The sequence below is a fragment of the Vitis vinifera genome, chromosome 15 (genome assembly GCF_030704535.1).
Source record: "Vitis vinifera cultivar Pinot Noir 40024 chromosome 15, ASM3070453v1".
Taxonomy (NCBI): Eukaryota; Viridiplantae; Streptophyta; class Magnoliopsida; order Vitales; family Vitaceae; genus Vitis; species Vitis vinifera.
In genome coordinates, this window is record NC_081819.1 from 12069378 (window position 1) to 12086188 (window position 16811).

General features: G+C 40.1%; 1 protein-coding gene across 1 annotated transcript; it reads right to left on the reverse strand.

Moving 5' to 3' along the window:
• Positions 1-556: 556 nt before the first annotated feature.
• LOC132255170 (vegetative cell wall protein gp1-like) lies at positions 557-16810 on the reverse strand. The gene is made up of 3 exons (XM_059743025.1): positions 16289-16810; positions 5615-5890; positions 557-721 (listed from the first exon to the last, which is right to left on the reverse strand). The coding sequence occupies exons 1-3, from the start codon at positions 16808-16810 to the stop codon at positions 557-559; spliced, it is 963 nt and encodes a 320-aa protein (XP_059599008.1).
• Between the last annotated feature and the right edge of the window lies 1 nt (position 16811).

A 16811-nucleotide genomic window follows, 5' to 3' on the forward strand; every position in this document is an offset into this window, starting at 1 on the left:
TTTTCACACTTTACTTTTCCTTAAATGTAATATGATTGTTATATTTTTAGATGAAATGTACTATAGGTTAGTCCTAGATGTTAATTAATAAGCATTATAAAAATACTTAAATTAAACACTCATAAGCAATCATATTTTCTATAATCATTTGGAATAATGTGATATCATAACTCAGAAGTGATGCATTTTATGCTACTTCTAATTATATCTATCCCTTATAGCTCATCAGCCAAATGAGTGTCAACAAAATGACAATATTGTCTCTATCCCTTATATCTCCTTTTTTTTTTCTCAAATAATAAATATTTATATTTCATAACTAGACACAAAAATAACAATAGTCAATTATGTCATCTACAATATGAAAAGTAAGGAAACAATAAAGTATTAAAACAACTAGAAAAGCCAAATTAACATTACCAATATTAGTTACCCATGAAACACAAGTAGGTATTGAGTTTCATATAATATAACAAGCTAAAATTATAGGATATCCAAGTTCAACAACACACAAATGGATAGATGAAGATATTGGTTTATGCATCTGATGATGTGATCATGTGGGGATCGTTAAAGGACGAAATCCATGATGGAGACTAGCTTCCCATATTTTCTCAATGTTGAACATTGTGTTACCACACTCGTGCACATTCCATCCTTCTAATGCATGAATCACCCCAGCTACACGCGATGCACTCATTGCCCTTCTCGGCAACCAATTCTATCACATATTTACATTATAAAAAAATCCATAACCCAGATGAATAATATAAGTAATCCAGTTTATAGTGTATGATGATTGGTAGGTGGTGGAGTTAATGCCTTGAAAGTTTCTTTGAAAGATGTTCTCTTCATTGATTCGTGCCTAATTGGTGTCTCAGTTGATTCGTGTCCAGCTGGTGCTCCTTGATTGAGGGAGTAATCAACAAAATTTATTACCTATAACACCATACACTAGGGTAGCAAAGAAAAAGCTACTATAGTATAGTGGCTCTAGGGTCGTTCACTGGGAATGACTAACAAGCAATCAATGATACCAATTCCAAGTGAATTGGTCTTGTTTCATTTCAAGGTTAGCTTAAGAAGTAAAACACAAACTTTGATTGGTAAAGGTTTAGACTTAAACTAACTAACATAACAGAAGTTTGGAATAATTTAGGAAGAAAAGCATTCCTTAGAGAATTAGGTTCACTGGGGTGGTTCCTCATGCAAATGACATAGCTCCGGTCAGATGGTTCATTTCCTCGCATTAGAGATTCAACATATAGTCAATTCTCTAACCGGTGTTATACAGAGACTCCTTCAATTAGATTTCACTTTAATTCTCTCACTGATGCACTTTGCAATGGTTTAAGCCTCTCACTAAGCCTTAACCATTCAAGGTGATCTTTAACCTTGGATTACCCGTCAAAAGCTCGCAAGATATAACTAATGGATGCCTCCTAGGAGTCCAAAAGCTTACCAAGTGTTGGCTATTCTAGAAAATCCTACCCTGAAGTCACCTACCAGAGGCTCGCAAGGGGTAAACTGGTGCATTTCCATGGTTGGAAATCACTTGCCTTACCAAGTGTTGGCCCAGGTGACTCCAAGGTGTTTTAAGTTAACTAAAAACATAGAAATCACTAAAGGATTTCACTTCCTCTTCATTACTAGCTAAAACCACAGAGCTTTGCATTCTTGCACTTGGAACCTTCCCCGACAACCTTAGCTCCGAGGAATTAGAGGTTTAGTTACTCATTCTCTGGGGAAAACTCCTCAGAGAATTCATAACTTAGAAATAAAATGAAAATACAAAGTGAGAAGGTAAGGTAGTAGAAAGAAAATAGACTTTACTTGCTTACCTAAACGTTTACAAAAGGAACTCCTCTCTGAGAACAGGCTCCCGAGAGGTATATATATCAACATAATATAAAACTAATTGTTACAAAAATATTTAGTCTTTTTACTAACTTAAAAACTAAGGAATCATGTAATTGGTGGTTTACAAGGAGTATTTTGGGATTTAGACAACAAAAATCTAATGGAAAATATCTCCTAATGTCGATAGCAAATATCGGAGGCTTCAGGAGCCATTTCGCAGGAGAAAAATGGTGTCTGCGAGATTTCGCAGACACTCAAGAGGGCTGCGAAATTATTTCGCAACACCAAACTATCTTCATAGGGCTGCGAAGTTGGCTTCGACCTTGAGGTTCCCAACTTCCTTCTCGCGGCATAAATCGTGCATCGTCAGAAGGAGAAACACCTTACTGTACAAAAATGCTGCGAAATCACTTCGCAACAAAAGGGTGATTTCGCAACACTTTGCAAAATGCTTCCTTCAGCTCGGAGTGATTGGCTTGTAATGGCTGCAGCTTCTTCGTTTCAACTCCGAATTGCACACCGTTTGAAGCATTGGATTTTTGACTTCCTGAGCTTTGAAATGGTATATAGCATGCATCATTTGGACTTCATAAAGTACTCCAAAAGTGGCTGCTACGACTGTCATCAAGAATAGGCTTTATGGCAGATTCTCTTTGCTTTTTCTCCTTGCAATCCGGATTCACTCTTGGCACATGACTTCTAAGCTTTGCCCAAGATTCCTCATAGCTCTCCTCAGTCTTGACTTGCTTTGGTGATCAAAATACTAACAAAAACACCAAAACTTACACAAAGTGATTAAAATTGCTTTAAAGGATCCTTAACATGTCAATTGAGTTAAAAGGCCTAAACTACTACTCAAAAGTGTTTAAAAGGATTAATTATAGGCTATCAAATAGCACTTTTTGAGTAGTAATCACTCCCCCCAACCGACATATTGCTAGTCCCTTAGCAATATAGGAGAGAAAAAAATGAAAATAAATAACAAACTAATCTAAAATTTACAACATCATGCTAAAGGAAAATAATTCTCAAGTGGCATGATGATCTATTTCTCACATGAATCATTAAAGAAATACAAACCCAAATCTCAACAAGAGTCATAACAAACTATGTTAAACACTGTCAATCAAGGGAGTGCATTATGCAAACTGAAGTTTTAAAATCATTTCCACTTTCTAAGAATCAAACTTTAATCTTCCACAAAAAATCTATGTGTATTGGTTCCTTAGGTTCCGAGAATAATATGCTAAACTAATCTCTCCCCCCAACCTATCTCTTTTCAATACTTTAGCAATCTGACCAAAATCAATAAGAAAAGAACACACTGTCATTTTTTATTTTTTTTTTATTTTTTTTTCAAGGTAGCTTTATGGGGTACTCTTTCTGATTTGTCCATGTAATGGGGGTCCATCGATGACTCCCAACCAATTAAGGTTTAGGGCACCAAGTTTTAAGGATCTTTCAACCACTAACTCCTCGGATTTTTCCCCGGACTTTTAAGAATGAATTTCTAATACCCAAGCATCTACCATATGCTAACTCTACCTATTCACCCTTGTAACGAGCATTGAGGTCGGTGTCTCCCAACCAATTAAGGCTTAGGGCATTAGGCTTTAAAGGCTTTCACCATATGCCCCTTAGACCTTGCTCGGGTTTCAAGGCAAGCAAACAACTTTCTTTATTTCAAAGGCTCATTGGCCTTTTGCAGGGTGTTTCAATTTTTATCAAATGAGGTCAAATATACCAAGTCCCAAAATTATCCTAAGTCAAGAGGGAAATAGCTTTTCATCTTATAATCGGAATCTAATGTGCACAGTGTGTGGATAGCTTAAAGTGGAAGAACTTAATTCAATTTCAATAGAAGTTTCAACAATTGAACCACTTTAGTAAGCATAATCCATACTCTAAGTCAAGTGAAAAAACAACAGTTCAATTTCTCTTGGTTTAATTTGAAAATTTTTCCTCAAAATTCATGGAGAATAGAGTAACAAGAGTAAAAAGTAAAAACTACAACTAATTAACCAATATAATTGCAATACCAAAAAGGTTTAGAATACTTCCTTCCTCATACCCCCCAACCGAACTGAGCATTGTCCTCAATGTGATATGAGTGACTGTGAGTAAAGGGAGGAAGTGGTACCTCCTGACTGCTATCAAATTCGAATATTGATTGAGGAAAACCACATGTTTCAAAAAGAATAGAATATGTGAGAAAAGGAAATAAGAATAACTTAATGCTAACTGTTAACAAGAACTATTCAACTTGTATTACTTTCAATTCATTCGAGTACAATGTAAAAGACAAGTAACACAAGGAATCCCATATATAGTACCAAAATACTGGGATTTCTTTTCAACTAAAAAACGAAATACATAAAAATATTAGATATATATAATAGTCTGATGAGTGGTGCTGGGGCTAGAACTAGGCAGATGGATCTGCTGCCTTTTCAGTAGGTGCATCAGCTGGGGCTTCGGGCTCTGGAGGATGAGACTCTGAAGGATGAGGGTGTGGCTCTGTTGGAGTAGAAGTGGAGGGCTCTACAGCTTGTGGCAGATCGAAATGGACTTGGAGCTGCCTTAAGATGGCAGCTTGTTGAGCCTGAGTGGCTAACATCTGCTCTTGGCATGCTGTGATGGCTGCCATCTCTTGAGCAAGATTGCTCTGAGAAGCTGTAAGAGTCTCCAATGCACGGCACAACTCTCAATATTCAGATATAGGAATGGCCATCCTCGGCTCAGCTGATGTGGATGGCTAAGATGAAGCAGGTGTAGCTGGTGGAGCTCTAGGAATGGCAGGAGTAGCAACTGTTATACCTTCAGGTATATATCTTAGGGAGGCTCTCCTTGCAGCTGGTTGAGGCTGCCCAGGCTGATCAACTTTGTAGGCCGTCATATTATTCCATTTATCAAGAGTGAATGGGTCACGGCATATTCGCTTTCTCTCCAGCTGAGGCTCAGCCGGGTATCCTAGATGCTCCAAAATTTGGCATAGCAGCCTTGGGAAGAGGAGGGGAATGCAATCTGCTCTCTGAAGCTTCTTCTTGTGAACCTTCTCTTCAAAATAGAGAAGGGCTGCCATGATCAGATGATGAGGCCCAAAGAAGAATCCTTCTGACATCTTGTATAGAGCTTCCAGGAGAACTCCCCTTCTTTGGGTCCAATGCTGCAATGGATAGATATTATGGCGCAAAAAGGCATCAATCAAAAACATAACTGGGGGAAGCTCCCCCCTCAGCAGATGTGATCGATTTGCAGCTCCTCTGGAAACGGTGCGAACCATTTCTAGCTCAGTAGGATTTGCCCAAGCTCTAAAATTATCGAATTGGGTTGGCTCAAAAGGAATTTGCAGGGCTTCAGCAATATGTCGTGCTCCCAATATACCATGTCTCCCATCGATAGTGAAATGAATCAAGGTTGGATTCCTGACCTCTTTAGTTGTCATGGATTGGTAGAAATCCGTGGCTATCCGGGGATAGAAAAAGTCTCTTGGAGCTAGCAGATGCTCCATATGATACCTCCTCAGCAGCTGGAATGATTGGGCAAGCTCTGGCCTCACTCTGAATGCTGCTAAGTTGAAGCAAAGCTCGGAATGGAATGTCCGAGTTCGACAATCCAAGTTTCCCTCAATTGGGGGCTGAGGTAGCATTGGCCTCCTAATCACTTCTTCCAGAGGTGTTTCTGCTTGAATTTGGGGCTCGGGAAGTGGCACTTGAGGCTCCTGAGATTTTTCTTGCAGAGCCGGAGATGGTACCGGCGATGGAACTGGCAAGGGACTTGGCGAGAGAACCGGCGATGGCACTGGAGTTTGAACCGGTGATGGAATTGGAGAAGGCTCTGGATATTGCTCAGTCAAATCGATGGGTTCTGAGCTCTCCACCCTGGGTTTCTTTTGCAATGGCCGACCACCTGACCTGGTAAGGTATCGTCTTGTCGGCGGCTTTGGTGGCACGGGCTTCACCGGAGGTGGAATTGGCCTTGACGGCGAAGCCTCTAGAGCAGAACCTGGACTTGGCTCCTTTCGCAGACTCTTCTTGCGGTTCGAAGGAGATGAAGACTTAGCCCCTCGTGTTCACGCCATTTTGGGCTATCGAACTTTGGCCGGCGTTGCTGATCGGAGAAGGTGACCGGAGGCTCGGACGGTGTGGCTCATTGAAGAAGACGAACAGGCTGCGAGAATGGTGCTCTGATTTTTGAAACCCTTTTCGCAGCTCAAATGACCGGTATAAATAGGAAAAACGGAAGCCTAAGGGTCAGTTTAAGTTCACAGCAAAATGCCATTTTCGCAGCAACTTCGCAGTGAGTTTCGCAGCTGCGAAATTGATGTTACTGTGCTGCGAAATGGCACTCGTGTGCCAAAACCATTTTCGCAATTGCGAAATACCCTGCGGAATGGGACTTTTGGTGCGAAATCACGCTTTGGCTATCGAAATGGATGCTATTGTACTGCGAAGTGGCACTCGTGTGCCAAAACCACTTTCGCAGCTGCGAAATACCCTCGCAGAGACTTCTACAGTGTTGTGGAATGGTTTGGCAACAAAATGCTCAGTTCGCAGAAGTTTTCTTCAGCCTGCGAAATTTCGCAGAGCTCTGTTTTTCCCCTGTTTTTGCTCTGTTTTGGCTCCGATTTCGACCCGATTTTTTTTCTTTCAATCTCCTTGAAATTTCTTCCACCTGGGATCATTTAAAAGGATTAAAACACACCTAAAAACATGATTTAAGATCAAAAACTAAGATCAAAAGTATGGAAACAACTTGAAAATTTACAAAATTTACAAAAATTTTGAACTGTGGTAAACCACGTCCAGCAAACCCTTTTTCACTTAGGCTTTTTGAGGCTCAAGGAGGTTGATTGCCTCCTTTTCTGATTTGAATGGCTCCATGAATGGCTTGAGACGATATCCATTGACTTTAAAGCTATCCTTGCCATTGGAATTCAATAATTCCACCACTCCATTGGACCATACTCGGTGAATAATGAACGGGCCTATCCACCTTGACTTGAGCTTCCCAGGAAAGATATGGAGTCTTGTGTCATACAGTAAAACTCTTTGCCCTTCCTGAAATTCCTTGTTGGAGATGAGTTGATCATGCCACTTCTTCATCCTCTGTTTTGCAACTTTGGAATTGATATAAGCATTATTTCTTAATTCCTCCATCTCATTAAGGTTTAGAAATCTCTTTTCTCCGGCCTTGATCAAGTCCATGTTCAGCTTCTTTATCGCCCACCAAGCCTTGTATTCAACTTCCACAGGGAGATGGCATGCTTTGCCATAGACAAGACGATAGGGAGACATCCCAAGAATAGTCTTATAAGCTGTTCTATATGCCCACAATGAATCATAAAGCCTAATAGACCAATCTTTTCTGTTGGAATTCACCACTTTCATCAGGATGTTCTTTATTTCCCTGTTAGCTAGCTCAACTTGCCCGGAAGTTTGAGGATGATAAGGTGTGACCACCTTATGCTTCACTCCATACTTGGATAGCAGAGCTTCAAAAGGTTTGTTGCAAAAATGAGCTCTTCCATCACTGATTATGGCCTTGGGCACCCCAAATCTTGAGAAAATGTTCTCTTTAAGAAACTTGAGAACCACCCTGTGATCATTTTGTTTACAGGGGATTGCCTCAACCCATTTAGAAACATAATCTACCCCCACCAAGATGTAAGAATTACCAAAAGACATTGGGAAAGGTCCCATGAAGTCAATGCCCCATACATCAAATAACTCAACTATCAGAATGGGGTTCATAGGCATTTGATTTCTTTTTGTTAGCTTTCCAAGCCTTTGGCATCTATCACAATTCCTACACATGATGTGGGCATCCTTAAAAAGAGATGGCCAAGTAAACCCTGATTGCAATACCTTCATGGCTGTTTTCTGAGAGGCAAAGTGGCCTCCACATGCATTCTCATGACAATGAGATAGAATCCCTTGCTGCTCATCTTCAGGGACACACTTCCTAATAATCTGATCTGCACAATACTTAAAGAGAAAGGGCTCTTCCCAATAATAAGAATGAATTTTGGCAAAGAAGTGTTTCCTGTCCTGTGCATTCCACTCACTTGGAATTTCTCCAGTTACTAAATAATTGGCAATATGAGCATACCAAGGAGTTTTCACTAGGAACATGAGTGATTCTTCAGGAAAATCATCATTGATAGGCAAGGGATGGGAATTATGTGCTATAACTAACCTTGACAAGTGGTCAGCTACTACATTCTCCACTCCTTTCTTATCTTTGATTTGAAGATCGAATTCTTGTAACAAAAGAATCCATCTAATCAACCTTGCTTTTGCATCTTGCTTTGTCAATAAATACTTCAAGGCTGAATGGTCAGTAAAGACAATGATGAAAGACCCCACTAAATAAGCACGAAATTTGTCCAAAGCAAATACCACAACTAACAATTCTTTCTCTGTAGTTGTGTAGTTCCTTTGAGCTTCATTTAGTGTTTTACTTGCATAGTAAATCACATAGGGCTTCCCATCTTCTCTTTGGCCAAGCACAGCTCCTATAGCAAAGTCACTGGCATCACACATCAATTCAAAAGGTAATTGCCAGTTAGGGGCTCTCACTATTGGAGTTGTTGTTAAAAATTTCTTCAGTTGATCAAAGCTACTTTGACACCTTTCATCCCATATAAACTTAGCATCCTTAGCTAACAGCTCACAAAGAGGTTTTGAAAGACTTGAAAAACCTTTTATAAACCTCCTATAAAACCCTGCATGGCCAAGGAACTGCCTTACTCCTTTCACAGTTGTTGGAGATGGTAATTTGGCAATAAGCTCCACCTTTGCTTTATCAACTTCAATGCCTTTTTCAGAGATGATATGACCAAGGACAATTCCTTGACGTACCATAAAATGGCATTTCTCCTAGTTCAGCACCAAATCTTTTTCAATGCATCTATGAAGAACTGCTTCCAAATTAACCAAGCATTCCTCAAATGTACCTCCATATACGGTGATGTCATCCATGAAAACCTCCATAATTCTCTCCACCATATCACTGAAAATACTCAACATACATCTTTGAAATGTAGCAGGTGCATTGCATAAACCAAAAGGCATTCTTCTATAAGCATATGTTCCAAATGGACATGTAAAAGTGGTATTTTCTTGATCTGCCAAATCAATTTCAATCTGAAAATACCCTGAATACCCATCCAAGAAACAATAGAATGGATGTCCAGAGACTCTCTCCAGCACTTGATCAATAAATGGCAATGGAAAATGATCCTTCCTAGTGACAGCATTCAGCTTTCTATAATCAATACACACCCTCCAACCTGAAGTGAAGCGTGTAGTAATTTCTTCCCCTTTTTCATTCTGAACCACTGTGATCCCTGACTTCTTTGGTACCACTTGAGTAGGACTCACCCAAGGGCTATCAAATATAGGGTAAATGATTCCTGCTTGAAGTAGCTTCAGCACCTCAGCTCGCACCACCTCTTGTAGATGAGGATTCAACCTTCTTTGAAATTGTCGAATTGGCTTTGCTTCCTCCTCCATATATATATGATGAGTACAAACTAAAGGACTAATGCCTTTCAAGTCAGAAATTTGCCATCCTATTGCCTTCTTACACTTCCTGAGAACTTTCATTAAACAATTCTCTTGATGATTGGTCAGAGATGAAGATATCACAACAGGACATTGATTATTTTCTTCAAGGTATGTATATTTCAGCTCCACAGGTAAAGGCTTCAGATTGAGTTTTGGAATTTCTTTTTCAACAGCTGTCTCCTCTTCTTTTTTGAACAAAGTTAGAATATCTTCTATCTTTCTCCAACTTTGTAGAGTAGCAAGCCTAATAGGAGATTCAGAAAAACCTTCCTCAATATCCTCAAGACTTGCATTCAACTTGTCTTGCATATTTTGATTACAGTGCTCCTCTACCAAAGTATCAATAATACATAACTCTTCTGGACCTTCTTCTTCTTCTGGAGTGATTTGCTTTTTAGACATATAGAAAATATTGAGATCCAGTGTCATGTTACCAAAAGTGAGTTGCATAAGCCCATTCCTGCAGTTGATGATTGCATTTGAAGTTGCAAGAAATGGCCTTCCAAGGATGATAGGAACTAAATTAGCTTCCTTTACAGTAGGATCTGTATCAAGAACAATAAAATCTACTGGATAGTAGAAATTATCCACTTGAACCAATACATCCTCAATTACCGCTCTTGGAATTTTCACTGATCTATCTGCCAGAGATAGAGTGATTGCTGTTGGCTTCAACTCTCCAAGGCCTAATTGCTTGTAAACAGAATAAGGAAGCAAATTCACACTTGCTCCCAAATCTAGCAAGGCTTTCTCCACTACCTTTCCTCCAAAAATGACTGAAATGGTAGGACTTCCAGGGTCTTTGTACTTCAAAGGAGACTTACATTGTAAGATTGCACTTACTTGCTCAGTCAAGAAGGCTTTCTTGTTTACAGTCAACCCTCTTTTGATAGTACACAAGTCCTTTAGGAATTTTGCATACGTTGGAACTTAATTGATCATATCCAGCAGTGGAATATTGACTTTCACTTGTCTCAATACTTCAAGGATTTCAGCTGCATTTCTAATCCCCTTTTTCCCATGTAATGCTTGAGGAAAAGGTGGAGAAGTTGATTTCTTCAGCATTTCTTCCTTCAAAAGCTCCTTCTCTGGAATTACTTTCATTGTTGCATCAGAGTCCTTCTTTTCTTCACTGATCTCACTCTCTTTATCTTCCATTTCCTTCCCTTTCTTTATCTCTTCTTCTTTCTCAACATGTGGCTTGGGTGTTGGCTGCTCAATTTTCTTACCACTCCTTAGAGTGATCAAAGCTTTGACATCCTTCACCTGTGATGATTCTCCCTCCTGGTTTTCCACTTCATGGACACCTTTGGGATTTTGGTGAGGTTGAGAAGGAAATCTTCCCTTTTCTTGCAGTGTATTCAAATTTGTAAGCCTTGAAATTGAATATTGGATGTTGTCAAACTTTTGGTTCATATCATTTTGCATTCCATCCATCCTTTTATTCAACATACTCTCCACTCTATCAATTTTTTGATCGACTCGAGCATTAGTGGCTTCTTGCTTTTCAATAAAATCTCCCATTACCTTAGTGAGATTGGCTACTGCTTGTTCAATACTTGAAGATTGTTGAGATGGTGGATCCGGCTATTGGTATTGAGTTGCTCTGGCCTTCCATGAGAAATTTGGATGATTCCTCCAACTTGAGTTGTAGGTATTTCCATAAGGAGCATTGTTATTAGGCCTGAATTGTCCAACAACATTTGCTTGATCTCTAAACATTTCCCTTTCAACTGAAATTACAGGGCATTCCTCCATCAAATGTTCAAATGATTGACAATTGGGACACAGCTTCACTTGCACTGGTGCTTTAGCAAAAGCTTGCACTTCATGTATTCTTTTCAGCTCCAGCTCCTCCAATCTTCTTGTCATAGCTGCCAACTTTGCTTTCATATCATCATCTTCTTTCAAGGTATACATCCCAGCCTTTGCATTGTAAGCATTCAACTGAGACTTCATCTTTCCCACTTCTCCTTTAGTTCGTTCATCCCATCCCCTTGAAACATCAGCTACATAACTCAAGAAATCCATAGCTTCCTCTGGATTTTTGCTCATGAAATCTCCTCCACACATTGTCTCGAGGAGTTGCTTCATTGAGGAGGACATACCATCATAAAAATAGCTCACCAATAGCCAAGTATCAAAGCCATGGTGAGGACAAGCATTTATAGCTTCCATGTATCTTTCCCAACAATCATAGAATTTCTCATTCTCTTTAGCTGAGAAGTTTGAAATTTGCCTTTTCAAGCCATTTGTTCTATGAGTAGGAAAAAATTTCTTGAGGAATTCAGCTTGTAAATCAGTCCAAGAGCAGATACTCTAATTCGTGCCCAATTAGTGTCTCAGCTAATTTGTGTTTAGCTGGTGCTCCTTGATTGAGGGAGTAATCAACAAAATTTATTACCTATAACACCATACACTAGGGTAGCAAAGAAAAAGCTACTATAGTATAGTGGCTCTAGGGTCGTTCACTGGGAATGACTAACAAGCAATCAATGATACCAATTCCAAGTGAATTGGTCTTGTTTCATTTCAAGGTTAGCTTAAGAAATAAAACACAAATTTTGATTGGTAAAGGTTGAGACTTAAACTAACTAACATAACAGAAGTTTGGAATAATTTAAGAAGAAAAGCATTCCTTGGAGATTTAGGTTCACTGGGGTGGTTCCTCATGCAAAAGACATAGCTCCGGTCAGTTGGTTCATTTCCTCGCATTAGAGATTCAACTTATAGTCAATTCTCTAACCGGTGATGTACAGAGACTCCTTCAATTAGATTTCACTTTAATTCTCTCACTGATGCAACTTGCAATGGTTTAAGCCTCTCACTAAGCCTTAACCATTCAAGGTGATCTTTAACCTTGGATTACCCGTCAAAAGCTCGCAAGAGATAACTAATGGATGCCTCCTAGGAGTCCAAAAGCTTACCAAGTGTTGGCTATTCTAGAAAATCCTACCTTGAAGTCACCTACCAGAGGCTCGCAAGGGGTAAACTAGTGCATTTCCATGGTTGGAAATCACTTGCCTTACCAAGTGTTGGCCCAGGTTACTCTAAGGTGTTTTAAGTTAACTAAAAACATAGAAATCACTAAAGGATTTCACTTCCTCTTCATTAATAGCTAAAACCACAGAGCTTTGCATTCTTGCACTTGGAACCTTCCCCGACAACCTTAGCTCCAAGGAATTAGAGGTTTAGTTACTCATTCTCTGGGGAAAACTCCTCAGAGAATTCATAACTTAGAAATAAAATGAAAATACAAAGTGAGAAGGTAAGGCAGTAGAAAGAAAATAGACTTTACTTGCTTACCCAAACGGTTACAGAAGGAACTCCTCCCTGAGAACAGGCTCCCGAGAGGTATATATATCAACATAATATAAAACTAATTGTTTCAAAGATATTTAGTCTTTTTACTAACTTAAAACTAAGGAATCATGTAATTGGTGGTTTACAAGGAGTATTTTGGGATTTAGACAACAAAAATCTAATGGAAAATATCTCCCAATGTCGGTAGCAAGCTTCGGGAGGCTTCAGGAGACATTTCGCAGGAGAAAAATGGTGTCTGCGAGATTTCGCAGACACCCAAGAGGGCTGCGAAATTATTTCGCAACACCAAACTATCTTCACAGGGCTGCGAAGTTGGCTTCGACCTTGAGGTTCCCAACTTCCTTCTCGCGGCATAAATCGTGCATCGTCAGAAGGAGAAACACCTTACTGTACAAAAATGCTGCGAAATCACTTCGCAACAAAAGGGTGATTTCGCAACACTTTGCAAAATGCTTCCTTCAGCTCCGAGTGATTGGCTTGTAATGGCTGCAAATTCTTCGTTTCAACTCCGAATTGCACACCGTTTGAAGCATTGGATTGTTGACTTCCTGAGATTTGAAATGGTATATAGCATGCATCATTTGGACTTCAGAAAGTGCTCCAAAAGTGGCTGCTACGACTGTCATCAAGAATATGCTTTATGGCAGATTCTCTTTGCTTTTTCTCCTTGCAATCCGGATTCACTCTTGGCAAATGACTTCTAAGCTTTGCCCAAGATTCCTCATAGCTCTCCTCAGTCTTGACTTGCTTTGGTGATCAAAATACTAACAAAAACACCAAAACTTACACAAAGTGAACAAAATTGCTTTAAAGGATCCTTAACATGCCAATTGAGTTAAAAGGCCTAAACTACTACTCAAAAGTGTTTAAAAGGATTAATTATAGGCTATCAAATAGCACTTTTTGAGTAGTAATCACTCCCCCCAACCGACATATTGCTAGTCCCTTAGCAATATAGGAGAGAAAAATGAAAATAAATAACAAACTAATCTAAAATTTACAACATCATGCTAAAGGAAAATAATTCTCAAGTGGCATGATGATCTATTTCTCACATGAATCATTAAAGAAATACAAACCCAAATCTCAACAAGAGTCATAACACCTATGCTAAACACTGTCAATCAAGGGAGTGCATTATGCAAACTGAAGTTTTAAAATCATTTCCACTTTCTAAGAATCAAACTTTAATCTTCCACAAAAATCTATGTGTATTAGTTCCTTAGCTTCCAAGAATAATATGCTAAACTAGTCTCACCCCCCAACCTATCTCTTTTTAACACTTTAGCAATCTGACCATAATCAATAAGAAAAGAACACACTTTTTTTTTTTTTTCAAGGTAGCTTTATGGGATACTCTTTCTGACTTGTCCATGTAATGGGGGTCCATCGATGGCTCCCAACCAATTAAGGTTTAGGGCACCAAGCTTTAAGGATCTTTCAACCACTAACTCCTCGGATTTTTCCCCGGACTTTTAAGAAAGAAATTCTACTACCCAAGCATCTACCATATGCTAACTCTACCTATTCACCCTTGTAACGAGCATTGAGGTCGGTGACTCCCAACCAATTAAGGCTTAGGGCACCAGGCTTTAAAGGCTTTCACCATATGCCCCTCAGACCTTGCTCGGGTTTCAAGGCAAGCAAACAACTTTCTTTATTTCAAAGGCTCATTGGCCTTTTGCAGGGTGTTTCAATTTTATCAAATGAGGTCAAATATACCAAGTCCCAAAATTATCTTAAGTCAAGAGGGAAATAGTTTTTCATCTTATAATCGGAAACTAATGTGCACAGTGTGTGAATAGCTTAAAGTGGAAGAACTAAATTCAATTTCAATAGAAGTTTCAACAATTGAACCACTTTAGTAAGCATAATCCATACTCTAAGTCAAGTGAAAAACAACAGTTCAATTTCTCTTGGTTTAATTTGAAAATTTTTCCTCAAAATTCATGGAGAAAATAGTAACACTAGTAAAAAGTAAAATCTACAACTAATTAACCAATATAATTGCAATACCAAAAAGATTTAGCATACTTCCTTCCTCATACCCCCCAACCGAACTGAGCATTGTCCTCAATGTGATTTGAGTGACTGTAATAAAAGGGAGGAAGTGGTACCTCCTTGCTAATATCAAATTCGAATATTGATTGGGAAAAACCACATGTTTCAAAAAGAATAGAATATGTGAGAAAAGGAAATAAGGAGAACTTAATGCTAACTTTTAACAAGAAATATTCAACTTGTATTACTTTGAGTTCATTCAAGTATAGTGCAAAAGACAAGTAATCACAAGGAATCCCATATATAGTACCAAAATACTGGGATTTCTTTTCAACAAAAAACAAAAATGCATAAAAACATAAACAGAAAATATATATAATGTCTGATGAGTGGGGTGATGGTGCTAGGCAGAAGGATTTGCCTCCACAGTAGGTGGATCAGCTGGTGGTTCGGGCTCTGGAGGATGAGACTCTGAAGGCTGAGAGTGTGGCTCTGGTGGAGTAGAAATGGAGGGCTCTACAGCTTGTGGCAAATCGAAATGGACTTGGAGCTGCCTTAGGATGGCAGCTTGTTGAGCCTGAGAGGCTAACATCTGCTCTTGGCAAGCTCTGATGGCTGCCATCTCCTGAGCAAGATTGCTCTGAGAAGCTGTAAGAGTCTCCAATGCACGGCACAACTCTCGATATTCAGATATAGGAATGGCCATCCTCGGCTCAGCTGATGTGGATGGCTAATATGAAGCAGGTGCAGCTGGTGGAGCTCTAGGAATGGCAGGAGCAGCAACTGTTATACCCTCAGGTATACGTTGGGGAGGCTCTCCTTGCAGCTGGCTGAGGCTGTCCAGGCTAATCAACTTTGTAGGCCGTCATATTGTTCCATTTATCAAGAGTGAATGGCTCACGGCATATTCGCTTTCTCTCCAGCTGAGGCTCAGAGGGGTATCCCAGATGCTCCAAAATTTGGCATAGCAGCCTTAGGAAGAGGAGGGGAATACAATCTGCTCTCTGAAGCTTCTTTCTGTGAACCTTCTCTTCAAAATAGAGAAGGGCTGCCATGATCAGATGATGAGACCCAAAGAAGAATCCTTCTGACATCTTGTACAGAGCTTCCAGGAGAACTCCCCTTCTTTGGGTCCAATGCTGCAATGGATATATATTATGGCGCAAAAAGGCATCAATCAAAAACATAACTGGAGAAAGCTCCCCCCTCAGCAGATGTGATCGATTTGCAGCTCCTCTGGAAAGGGTGCGCACCATCTCTAGCTCAGTAGGATTTGCCCAAGCTCTAAAATTATCGAATTGGGTTGGCTCAAAAGGAATTTGCAGGGCTTCAGCAATATGTCTTGCTCCCAATATACCATGTCTCCCATCAATTGTGAAATGAATCAAGGTTGGATTTCTGACCTCTTTGGTTGTCATGGACTGGTAGAAATCTGTGGCTATCCGGGGATAGAAAAAGTCTCTTGGAGCTAGCAGTTGCTCCATATGATACCTCCTCAGCAGCTGGAATGATTGGGCAAGCTCTGGCCTCACTCTGAATGCTGCTAAGTCGAAGCAAAGCTCGGAATGAAATGCCCGTGTTCTACAATCCAAGTTTCCTTCGATTGGGGGCTGAGGTAGCATTGGCCTCCTAATTACTTCTTCCAGAGCTGTTTCAGTTTGCATTTGGGGCTCGGGAAGAGGCACTTGAGGCTCCTGGGATTTTTCTTGCGGCGCCGGAGATGGTACCGGCGATGGTACTGGCAGGGGGCTCGGCGAGGGAACCGGAGACGGCACTGGAGTTTGAACCGGTGATGGAATTGGAGAAGGCTCTGGAGATTGCTCAGTCAAATCGATGGGTTCTAAGCTCTCCACCCTGGTTTTCTTCTGCAATGGCCGACCGCCTGACCTAGTAAGGTATCGTTTTGCCGGCGGCTTTGGCGGCGCTGGTTTCACCGGAGGAGGATTTGGCCTTGACAGCGTAGGCTCTGGAGCAGAACCTGGACTTGGCTCCTTTCGCAGACTCCTTTTGCGGTTCGAATGAGATGAAGACTTAGCCCCTCGTGTTCGCGCCATT